A 12,920-nucleotide genomic window follows, 5' to 3' on the forward strand; every position below is an offset into this window, starting at 1 on the left:
AGGGGCATAATCCAGCACCCATATGATCACACTTCGGTATCAGGAGGCCTTCGATCGCAAGTGGAAACGAAGCATAAGCCTGTTTGATGGCCTTCAACGCAGTGTGCACTTACATTGGTAGCAGAGATTTGGTTCAGGAGCACATTTCTTATAAGGTATGGCCCCTTGTTAATGACTGGGAGATGCCGAAGGAGACTGCTGCTGGATCCAGCGAAGGTGGCCTAGTTTATCTGAAATACACATATGGAGGCTAGCTCCTCATTAAGCGTTGAGCCACGCATAGGCACCACTACCACACTTTAACCACAGGGCAGCCCATTGTGGTAACTTACCTTCTTACTTGAGAGCAGGTGTGTCGTTACAAGTACATTACACTTCTCAACATTCCCATGTTTGTATACCCATACACATCCATGTGGTACTGAATTCCAGAAAAATAAATACTCCACATCACAACCTTCATATATACATAGATAAAACATGTATATAGTCTAGTGCCACAATTGAGCACTCCCCTAAACCTACATTTGTTCGGTCATGCTCACACATCTCACCTTACCTTGGGCATCAGCCTTTACATGACCATCCAAGTGAATGGCCCAAAATAACATCACACATGTATGCAAATTTCCCCCTAGGTTGTGGCTTAGTGGTTAGCATCTTAAACTAAGCCACCTTATAGTCCTTAGTTTAACCATATATTGTTTGCACTTTCACTATCAGGCCTTGACTACACCTTCTTAAATTTACCAAAATAATTTTGACTCTAAATCCTATTGAAGTTTATCAAAGGATTACTTTAATATCCATGCTATTGGGGGATCGCTCCGATACCATGCTGTGATAACCCTCCCAAGTTATCAGGCCCACATGCACCAATCCTTGCCTTAATGGCCTCAAATGGCTATGCACGTGTACCAGGTAACTTAACAAGGCTATCAAGTTCATCAACTTGAACTCATAATCCCAAGGATCTCCCACAAAAAAGGTATATTACAGTAATCACATTTGATACACACATACATTGGAGATAGAGCGGAAGACTTTACAAACATTCTTTACATTTCCAAAACTCAAGTTTTATTACATAGCAAGAATTATTACAAGTACTGGTAGTACTCATAGTGCATAACATATTACAATACCAGGAAGGTAGTAACCCTCCTAAGGTCACACATAAACCTAACTAGCTCTCCTTCAGGGCTGGAAAAGCTTCATGCAACAGGAACACCTAGAATACTCCTGATCACCTGCAACATTGGGTTTAAAGAACCCTGAGTACGAAGTGTACTTTTGTAAGTCTTATCCGACTAAAAAAATACTCTCAAGGATATGTTGGATTTGGGAATCAAGGAGAGGCTTCTAGCAAGAATCAACTTTAATAGTTTGTAGAAAAGCTTACTAAAATGAGTCCATACTTTCAACATTTTAATGCTAGATTAAGTATTAATAGACCATGTATGCATCTAGTCTAATTTTATCATCTCATCAATACAACATTATTTTTATTTGTCATTATTCCATCCTTACTTACGATGCAAGTCAGTGATCAAGTCTCCATTATCCGAGGATATAACGGCAATCCGAATCGATTTACTCAGCTGAGGATCTCTAACCACACGATATATGTAGCACTTAACCCTTGCATATGTCAACCATTCTCACAGATCCTCCAAAACGTGAACTGGTCCACGCTACCCGGGAGCACACTACCCTACAATCTAGCTACTATGCTAGAAGGATACACGCCACTCCCACCATCTCCCACGCCCAGTGCACAGTTGTCTTTTCATGTATGGAATAGCCGGGTTCAAGCATACCCTGTCCTATACCAGGGCATGTGGCTAGTTAAAATAGTCCTTGACCATCAGGCCTACACTCAAGATTATCCTTAAGCAACCAAGGCAGAACATCACCTGTTCCTAGCCCATGTCTCGATTTAAATATTTACATCCTTAGGATTTATTTGTTTACCTTAGGATGATTTAAACGTCAAAGGAAACCTTGCATTAGATCTCCCAATGATCCTGTGAAAATATCCTTGTAAGTAGAGCCATCCTTCCTAAGGATAAACCCTGAGCTAGGCATTATTGCAAAGAACAAACTCTGTCTACAAGATTTACCTCTAGTCGGGCTAAGAAATTTTGTAAACAATATTTGGTACTTCCAAAGAAGTATCTATAAGGAATGGATATCTAGGTAGTCAATGCGTCAAATGGTTTTCAAACAACTCCTATAAACTTAATGCACATTTCACTAGACTTGAAGTATATAAAAGTCTTTTAAAAATACAAGGGGTTGCATGTACCGGGGCTTGCCTTATGTTGTAGGAGAAGATTCAAGATCCTTCTACCACGATAACCAGTTAGATAGCTCCCAGCCACTGGATGAACACGCACTAGAGTAGACCTTGTTTAATAGACCTTCAGGAACCACTTCTTGAATCTTCACTACTTTTGTTGGGAGCTCTACATGAAATGACATGATCATGGATGTTTATGTTTATGCAGTTTGCAAAGAATATATTTTAAAGCATTACAAGACTTACACCGCTCTAAAGGTGCCCATAACACTAAATAAACAACAGGATACCTTCTAACATGAGGAACTCTAAACGTTACACCTAACCTACACCAAGGATCCAGATTCCACTTGATACTCTTGTTCCTTTACTCAAATACTTAACCAGATCTTTACTTAGGGATTAATATTTTTGTGGTTCCTTCATCCAACGACCAAATTTCACTAAACTTACCTCTTTTCCAAAGCATTAATTCATTTTGCATTAGGGTTTTATCTAATCAATTCTGGACCTTGCAAGGCTTTCTGGTCAAAATGCTTTCAAACACCTCCAAACTTTTACCAAGTACTTATATTGTTCTAACAAAACTCTCCAACAATTTCCATAATTTTTGGTGCTCAATTCTTATTTCAAAAATTCCAATAGACCTTCCAAAAGCACCTTTTAATCTACCAAAATTTGGGAACTGTCATAAAAATCTTAAACCAAATCTAAACAGAAGCTCCTGATTTTAGGAACCTAACAAAATTTGTCCTACTATTTTTGGATTTTTCTACAATTTCTTGCATAATTTTTGAGCTTTCTAATAAAAGAAAAAGAAAACTGTGAACAGTTCTGGGTTTAAACTGTTTGCTCAGCCCAGATACCAGGCAGACGTGGAACGGCCCGCGCTCCCGCACTGGCATTATTGCGCAAAGGCCCCTGCCGCCCAGACAAAACCAACCCGAGCTCACTTCACTATTGCTCGTGTCACTGACTCTCACACTTAATTCCCTCAGTCTAGCTTTATTCACAAGGTCTCGACCATGATCCCCGTCGCCCTACTCCGGTGAGCAGGCACCAGACCGGCCACCGTGGTGCATCGTAGGAGACGTCGATGGAACCACCAGGGCCCCTACACTATGGTGAACACGGGTATCAACTCAATTCGACCGCGGAGGTCCTGGAACCACACTGCCGACGGCGGTGGCAGAATAGTCAATCCGTTGAGCACGATCTCGTGGTAGCAATGCAGTAGCGTTCAAATTTAAGGGCGCAAAGAGCTTCACTGACCTTCCAAGTCCTCAGTGCGTGCGTTAGATCGGCCGGGGACGACGCAGTTTGAACGGTCAACGGCGAAGCTGACCATGGCGACGACTTGCGGCGGCGTGATGACGTTCTGGATCACATCTGGCGGTGGCATTAGGAGTATCAACTCAGTGAGTTTCATTGGCCAATATGGATTACCGAACAAGCCTCACCTGGGCATGCAAATCCTCGAGACACCCTGGCCACGGTGAGGTGAGCACACTGCTGGTCACCACTTCAGGCAATGGCGTGCAAGGTTCAGAGACAGGGCAAATCCTAGGACTGGGGAGAGAATAAATCTTGACTTGATCTCAGGAACTTCATGCTTACACGAGGGACAAAAGCCAGAGCTCGAGACAAGGAGAAAAGCTTCACTGGAACCAGCCCTAAGGCACTGCATATCTTTACTACTTATTAAGAACCTAATAGTAGTCTGCCTCTCCTGGTTCTGCCATCTACGTGTTCTGCCTTCGGTCAATCTCCACCGTTCGTGCCCCCACGCCCGCAATCTACATCTCCACTCCCGACTTCGTGCGTCACTCCCTGTGCCCCCTCGGTGTGTGTCGTCCACTCGTTCTCCTTCTCACCAACCGTCCCTCATTGCCCCCCTCGCTTGCCCCAACCTCGCCGCCACTCTCCTCGCGCAATGCGACCGCGCCACCGCTCCCCCCGACGCACCTCGCACGATGTGCTCCCCCTGGCAATCAATGGCCTCGTCCGCGATCGCTGCCCAAATCTGCCTCACGCACGAGGGAGAAGACCGGATCCGCAGCACGATGGCGACGCGTAACAGGTTGTGTGCCATGGATCTGTACGAGGTCCTCCTCCTCACGACACGGCCGGCTCGCAGGGCATCGACGTCCTCAATCTATCGATGTGGATCTGGTGGCACATCTCTCTGCAGTGCCACACGGAGTAGCGAGGGCGGCGGGGCGAGAGGCGCACCCGACAGTCGCGGCGGACGCGGAAGGGGACATGGAAGAACGCTAGAGAGGATGGGGTCAGCGTCGATGAGATGGGGAGTGAGGTGGCGTTGCTCGTCGCCGCCACCACCGAGCTCTTCCTGGGCAGCCTCACGACAGGGGGCCACACAGCGACGACACGGCAATTCTAGCACGCGGTCCGTGCCGTGCACGTCTGGAGCGCGGCCCGAAGAGGAGGCTCCCCGCGTCTGCAAGTTGTGGGATCAATCGGTGGTGCTGGGAGCGTCGGAGGAGAAACGAAGCCACTGCTGCGTGGGGCATGCCGCATCATTGTCTTCTTCCACAAGGTCACATAGACTAGAGGTGTCTCTCCTCTCTCTCTCTCTCTCTGCGTATGCGGTTCCAAATTGTTGATCTAAATGTTTATGCTTATCAGTGTCTTCCTCCATGCTTGTGTTTGGCTATGCCACTAAGGAAGCGGATGAGGCAATGTTGTTTAGACACATGGTGCCATCAAAGCTGTGGAAGGTCCTGTCGTGGCTCAATGTCGGGACAGAGAAGAAGCTTGCTAATGTTAAGGTTGTGGTCGATCAGTTCATCTACGAGGAGATTTACAAGCGGAAGGCATGGGGGAGCAACAAAAGCCAGGCAGATGTACTATCCATGTACACGAAATTGAGCTGGGATCCCAGTATGAGCGAGCAGCAAAAGACAGACTTCCTCCGTGAAATGGTTGTGGGGTTCATCATTGCTGGGAAGGACCTCATTGTCGTCAAGCTCACATGGTTCTTTTACATGATGTGCAAGCACCCAAAAGTTGAGGCGATGATACTCGAGGAGCTCAAAGACTTGCAGAGCTGTAGGTGGCCTAGGTTCTGGACACACAACAGGACCTCTCTAGGGTCATCCAAATTATTATGGAGGACATAATGGTGTTTCAGGTCTTGTGCCCACTACATGTACCATGATAGCTTAAGCGTTTACATACAAATTCTGGAGACATTCGTTATAGCTGATGCGACATAATTAACACAGGCAAGTTCATTACTGACTTACTAACATTGTTTTCTTTAGAATGTCTTGGAAGAGAGCGTAAATGTTAGTAGAGATGTATCTGGAGAAGGTGTTCAACAAACATTGTCGAAAATCTTAGAAGGCACTTTAAGTTACTACAATTGCCTTTTTGTTTTGTGGCTGTAGAATTAGGATTTTAGAAGCTATCTTCGATTCAGTTTTTTATAAGGATCTTTGATTGACTTTAACTGTCTATCAAGAGAATACAATAATGATCCTCTATATGTTGCCTACTTATTCTTAATGCAGGTTGTCAATATTTTTGAGAAAGGATTGAGCAAGAATTCTTGCAATGATAGTATACATGTTACATACTCTATATGGCCCTTAATGAATACATGCACTGTATATCATATGGGTTAAATTTGGATTCTATTGAATGGAAAGGATATCTAAAATGTTTTTTCTTTAAAAGTGAGTTCACATTTTTTATATTTGGATAAAAATCTGATGCAGCAAAACAAACGAAGTTGATGTTATGGCAAGACTGCATGCAGCTCATAATTTCTACTTGGATAACTGAAATTTATATGGAAAAGCTAATTCAATCTGTTGAGAACCAAAGGTAGTATATAATACCTTCCCTGTTTTTAAGATTCATGTATGAACCAAGTCCTTTATGTGTATTTTGTCAATGTAAAAGTTTGGTTTACTTTTACCATTGATAGGTATCACTGTGATGTGGCTGAAGCAAGGTTAGCCACATGCGGCTTATATAGGTTATCGATGTTCTGAATTCACTCATTTGCTGGGCCACTCAGTTGGAATTTTTGCAACCTCTTGCAATGGAGCGTGTGCAGTACCACATCTCTGTCGATGCTAATGATGTCGTCATGTTTGTACGGCCAAACACTAATGATCTTAACCTCATTAAGGAGCGTGTGTAGTACTGCATCTCTGTCTCTGCTATCCATATTTTGGACATGTCATTAAACTGCAATCTTTTCATTCTTGTAGCTACAATACTTTGAAATAAGTAGCAATTACAAAAATGGTTACTTACTGTGATTTTGACAGATAACATTTTCTTTCCAATCGTAGTATCTCTTTTGTTCTTGTCAAATCAGATTAGTTCACTCCCTGCCTCTGTGTTCGAGTGGGCGCGGCTTTCTCGGTTGCAGGTACACCGGACAACAGTGTGGCTTGCTGAGCCTGCAGTGAGAATGCGCCTAATGGCTCTTCTGGTTGATGGATGCCGGGGACTGAGCAGTGGTGCTATGGATGGTGTGATCCATGGGCAAGCACAACACGGAGATCCAATGTTTCAGGAGTTTGCGGGCCGATTACTGCGCTGGGTGTGCTCGTCGTTGTTTGAGATGGTCAGGAGCTGGGTGCTAGAAGGGGAATTGGAGGATGTATTTGCAGAGTTTTTTATCGTTGGGCAGCCAGTGAATTACCAGCCAGAATGAAGGTGATGAGATGGCGTCAAAGGTAGCTTTTGATCACCTAGAACGATTCTCCGAAAAGTTCGAGTTCAGTGCAGACAACATTGTGGTTCAGACATGCATGACAACTCTATCCTCAAAGATGTAAGTCGTAACAAATCTTTGACATTCTGTTCCATCATTCAGCCTTTGTGATTCAGATCTTTTCATTTCATTTATGTTGTTTGGTAATTCCTACATCTATGGTTAATATTTAATATTTTTTCACAGAAGTGATGTGATTTTTTCTCTGTGAAGTGCTGTTGCACCACTTTTTGTGTTGTTTTGGTAAAATAGGAAAAAACTTTGTTAGGGAAGTAGTAACTTTTCAGGGTTTTCTTTTCTTTATACGGGCCAACCAAACAGAAATAATTTTGGAGATTTAATCGGTTCTCACATGTCATTAATCCTTATACCAAACACACGAACTCATATCCAAGCAGGACTGTAACGAACTGTTTGGGAAAGACCAGGTAGGCTTTTATGTTTTATCGTCACATTGCAAAATACCCTTTATTCAGAAGGCCTAGCTCATCTTTCCATTCCCTTTAATGATAGCTGAAAGTAGAGCTGAAGAAGGGGCATCTGTTTGAAGGATGGACTGAAGGGGTCATCAACTTTTGGGTGCTATTAAAGTGTCCATATACCAAACACAGTTTTGCTTTATATGTTGTCACCTGACCTATGGAGAAAAGGAAGGAGATGAACTAAAAAGGAATGCTGATGTTCAAGAAATCCACCGAAGGACAATATTTAATCCAGTTTCGAGAGTCAACATGCCTAAAACGATATATGATCATGAGTGAGTAATAGATTATATATTGTTTCTGGTTACCTATACTTTTTAGTTCATTTGGTACTTATTTTAATAGTTGAAAGGAACAAAGCATTATCTTTAGCCATTCTTGAATATTGCAATGCTATTAGAACTTTTGCTTTCATAGTTTACCAGTTCAGTTCATGGTAGCTATATTTGGTGACGCATTGCAGTTCAGCTTGTTTTAGAAGGAATGTATGGCTAGGTGATCTCAACTATAGGATCAACTTACCATATGAGAAGACACACGAACTCATATCCAAGCAGGATTGGAACGAATTGTTTGGGAAAGACCAGGTAGGCTTTTATGTTTTATCGTCACATTGCAAAATATCATTTATTCAAAAATCCTAGCTCATCTTTCCATTCCATTTAATGATAGCTGAAAGTAGAGGTGAAGAAGGGCATCTATTTGAAGGATGGACCGAAGGGGTCATCAACTTTCCTCCAACGTATAAGTACAAGGTTAACTCAGAAAAGTACATAAGTGATGATAACAAATATAGAAGGAGAACACCTGCATGGTATATTTTTGTTCTAAACTTACACTAATGTCTTAACAGTGCATACACGAGTCAAATCTTCTTGCAAATATAACAAAAGTATTTAGTAAATTACCATTTATGTTGGCGGGTTATTGTATTTGTATGCGTAACATGAAATTCAACATGTGGTAGAATGGGTTGTTGGTTTTTGACAGCTCATCTTGCATAGCTGTACCCCTTGAATTAGGGGAGTTAAGCTCATTCAAATTGACAAAAGTACACAAAGTTTATTACACTTTAATGGAACATCAGTATTAATAATAAATCAGAGATATTTTGCTTGTGGTTTATAGTCTTCCCTGACTACCAGTACATGCATAAGCGGTGCACTTTGTCACCAAGTAGTTTATTTTTGGCCTAAATTAGCTCAATTTAGTTTCTTCACAAAGTAATGCACCGTTTTCTATGAAACGGATTAGTTTCTTCACAAATCTCTACTACTTATTAAGGCTGCAATAGTAGTCTGCCTTTGACGTGTTCTGCCTCCACCGGCCTCCTACCGTGCCGCGCAAAAAGCTTATCTTGGTGTCGCACCAGAGCAGGAGAGGTAGGACTGAGCAACAGGCTATCCACAAAAACGCTTATAAGACACGTTCCAACTCTTTCAATAGCCGGTATGGCACTAATCAAACAAACCCTATAACAGTGCTAGCGATTTGTGAGGCCCAGCGGTTCGTGTGACCCAGCGATTAGTGCGGCCCATCGTCCCTCGCATAACAATTTGTTTACCACATGCAGCCCAGCTTCCCTATGCGAACGACGCACGACGCCTGTCATCCTCTTCGGCAACCTCTGCCTCCATGACGGTGCTGCACGCACGAGCTCCACTCCCACGACCTCAACCGCTCCCGCCAACTCTGCCACTTCCGCACGCTCCCTGTGCACGCCCTCACTAATCGCCCATGGCCGAAACCCCTCGCCCCACCCCGTCTCTCCTCTCGACGTGTCGGAGCTCACCCCTGCTCCCCGCAGTAAGCCACCGCGCGCCCTCAGCTCGGCTACAGCGCCTGCTCCTCTTTGGGGCCCGCTCCCTCTGCGGCATACTCGATGCATCGCGAGATCGGGGCCCGCTCCTCCCGGCCGCGCCACCGCCGTCGTCCCCCTCCTCGCTCCCGCTCCACCTCACCGCGCCGGCCCCCGCGCCACGGCGGTCGCACCAGACGCCGACGCCGCCGCACTCCTTCCTGTCCCCCGCCGCGCAGGCGCTGGTGCTCGCCATCTCCTCGCACCTGCTCCCCACGCTCGCGGCCTTCCTGGCCTCTTGCCGCGACGAGTTTCTCCGTGCGGACATCATGTCCCTGCTCAAGGCGCTGGAGCTCTTGGGGCACTGGGAGTGGGCGCTCGCGCTCCTCCGGTGGGCCGGCAAGGAGGGTGCCGCCGACGCGTTATAACAAAATTGGAGGAGATCGCGAAGGTGAAGAGCTTTGTAGTTCGGCGGAAGGACTGGTGGGTTAGCTTGGAAGGCACGAGAGAAAGTGAAAAGGGTCCATTGACAGTCGGGGCTGAAGTATTTGAGCTCACACCAAGCCTTGTGGTCGTGGAGGTGAGGATGAAGGCAGGGGACAGGCAAGAATATGAGGATTTTTGTGAGAGGGAGTTGAAACCTGGGATGCAGCACCTGGTGCACCATACAGCCTCGGTTCCAGATATACCTTCTGATACTGATTAGCTTAAAAGGTAGTGTGCTCTTGATTGGAATGATTGTGGTGAAGAAATTTGGATTGAAAGGATGCACCTTTCTGTTTCAGCGTAAGCATCTGTGCAGGAAAATGTTATTCATAGATTTCCGTAGTTTTTTTGTTAATATTCTTTCTGCAATCCAAAATGTTTTGCGATAGTAGTTTTGTGCTAATACCAATTTATCAATTTTTTAGTTGTTAAAGTTTAAAATTATCGCCATTTTACTATAGCAGTATGAAATCTATAACTCTGATGTTATTGGCCATGTAACTGTGCTACAATTATGTACATTCAGCTTATACAAATGTCATCTGTAATTTTTTTTTGAAGAAGGAACATTGACCTTGGTGTGTACAAAAGACTAAAGAGTGTAACTTTAAGCTATAACTCAAATGTTATTACACATGTAACTGTGCTACAATTATGTACTTCATCTTGTACAAATGTCATCTGAGAAGAAGGAATATTGGTCTTGGTGTGTAGTGTAACTTTCATATATTCAGACTTTTTTTGGGTGGGTTCATGAACTCTGGAATCACAGTATTAGAATTTAAACGGTCATTGGTTCCCTGCTGTTCAGCTTCACTACTTTATTAATTGAAAAACATTCTATTAGATCCAACTGAAATAAAACGACAGGCGGTTAAAAGTGTTAATTCTCAAATTCGATGTGTTGCTTCCTTACTCATACTTATATTATGGTGTGTAACTCTGTACAAGATTAAATGGTTGAAATGCCCCACCGGTGCATCTTTTGGTTTCGGTGGTAAACTTGTTTCTTTCCATCCGGTGGCACCCACCCAAGGTGCGCAAACATCTACATCTGAGGTAGTTATTCTTTGTCAGTGTTCTGTTTTCTGCTCCTCTTCAAGTTCCTGTGTTTATGTTATGTTTTTTATAGGTACATGTGCACAATTTGGTGATTGAGCAAAGTCTGGTGAGCCGATCAACTGAATTTGAAGCTGCTATTCAGAATGGCGACAAAAGTTCGCTACGTGCTCTGTGTGAAAAAAAATCACAAGAATCTTTGTAGGTGCTTCTTTAGTAGAACTAATACTGATATTTGCATGGAGACTAACTTTATGTGATGCATGTTTGATCAGATCTGACGAGGAGAGAGAAACCTGGGGCTTCTTAAGGGTTATGTTTGAGGACGGGGATTTTGCAAGGACAAAATTGCTTGCTCATCTTGGCTTCGAACCACCTCAGGCACCGCCTGCAAGTTCAACTGATGAATTGAGCCAAATATTGGCAGATACACTTAATATTGATCATGCTGCAGTAACCGATAATGCGGATGCCCAGTTTCTTATTGATAATGGGGATGATTTTTTCAACAATCCTCAACCTTTAGAGGCTAGCTTGGCTGAAGAATTAGTTTCTACAAATGGTCAACATATAGAACAGGAAGTTTCTGGAGATGCGGTGCCATCAGATCCATCAATTGACAAAAGCATTCAACATGCGTTGGTGGTTGGAGACTACAAAGGGGCAGTTAACCAGTGTCTTGCTTCTAATCGTATGGCTGATGCTTTGGTTATAGCCCATGCCGGTGGTTCTGCTCTCTGGGAAAGCACAAGAAATCATTATCTCAAGAACAGTATCTCACCCTACTTAAAGGTTTCATTTTATTTTCGGTTTTGAATATCTGTATTTATTTGTACATAGTAATTTTCATAATCACCATTGTTTATTGTTATACTGTTTCAATTATAGGTTGTCTCTGCTATGGTGGACAATGATTTAATGAGTTTTGTGAGTACCTGGCCACTAAGTTCATGGAAAGAAACTCACGCCCACCTATGGACCTACCCCCTCGCCTCACAGCATGGCCGCTGGCTTGGTGTCGCCCCCGACCAAGGTTATTAAGGCGTTAAGGCGAGACATGGCGACCCACCCCCTTCCAAACGCCTAGACGAGTTAGGCGTGCGGCGAGGCGACGCCACACGAGCATGGGCACTCGAGTCAAAGAGGTGGTACCTGTTGGCTTGAGAATTCCAGTGATGAGGTAGCAGAGAAGTAGGATGCCATAACATCTGGTGTTCTGAAGAAGCGGCAAAAGGACTTGCTGAGCGGTTTGAGTATTTGTAATGTGCCTAAACTTAAATCAGAGATAAGGCTGCTGTTATGAGGGATAAGTGAGCCATTCATATTTTAGTGATGTGGCATGGTATTCTTTGCAGAAATCTCATCTTTGTGTATAGATTATGAAACATTTTTTTATAACAATGTAACACACATTTTGTATATAAGTTATCATTGTATTATATGTTCCCGTTGCAACGCACGGGCACTCACCTTGTAAGTAAATGTCCCTGATCCTTTTCTGATACTTGTCCAAAACTCAGGGGAGAGATGTTCTCAGGTTGACAGCACTGCAAGACTTCACTACATGGCTCCCATGCACTAAGACCAACACCAGCACACAAACAAAGCTGGGACATTTAACTTGGTCTACTCACAACACAAATATCAGTTGGGGATAAGCTCTAGCAGGTTCAAGGGTTTGATATTCTGTCCAGCAGAGGATAGGGTCTCTATCTATCAGTTATACACTTCATACATATCGCAAACACTACTCACTAGAATCCCCTTTTGTCCCCTACTATAGACAACAAACAAAATAATTAAACACTCCACTGCTCACTGCTCTAAAATAATCTAAAATTGATATTTATAGTGGAGAATAAGGCCTCTAGAACCTGAGTCATGCACTCCATCCATATCTCCACCCATGCAACCAAGTGACACCACAACAAGGAGAGGAGATCTTCTTTAGTTTGTCCCTTTCAGCACTGGTCGACTGAAGCAGCACTCACCTCTCTATTGCACCCTCCCTGTTTAGCCCCTGGTATCACATAGTTCTAT

The 12,920-nt window shown here is 43.8% G+C and overlaps 1 protein-coding gene across 1 annotated transcript; it reads left to right on the forward strand.

The window, feature by feature from the left end:
- Nucleotides 1–10,748: 10,748 nt before the first annotated feature.
- On the forward strand, nt 10,749–11,921 carry LOC103636930 (protein transport protein SEC31 homolog B). Its single transcript, XM_008659231.1, has 4 exons — nt 10,749–10,880; nt 10,954–11,081; nt 11,156–11,672; nt 11,769–11,921. The coding sequence occupies exons 3-4, from the start codon at nt 11,196–11,198 to the stop codon at nt 11,919–11,921; spliced, it is 630 nt and encodes a 209-aa protein (XP_008657453.1). The 5' UTR covers nt 10,749–10,880; nt 10,954–11,081; nt 11,156–11,195.
- The last annotated feature ends 999 nt before the right edge of the window (nt 11,922–12,920 follow it).

Source organism: Zea mays, chromosome 7 (genome assembly GCF_902167145.1).
Source record: "Zea mays cultivar B73 chromosome 7, Zm-B73-REFERENCE-NAM-5.0, whole genome shotgun sequence".
In the NCBI taxonomy this organism is placed as follows: Eukaryota; Viridiplantae; Streptophyta; class Magnoliopsida; order Poales; family Poaceae; genus Zea; species Zea mays.

Coding starts and splice junctions, on each gene's coding strand:
- LOC103636930 (XM_008659231.1), top strand. CDS start 11,196: ATGTTTGAGGACGGGGATTTTGCAAGGACAAAATTGCTTGCTCATCTT. Junction 11,673..11,768: donor GTATCTCACCCTACTTAAAG/GTTTCATTTTAT, acceptor TTTCAATTATAG/GTTGTCTCTGCTATGGTGGA.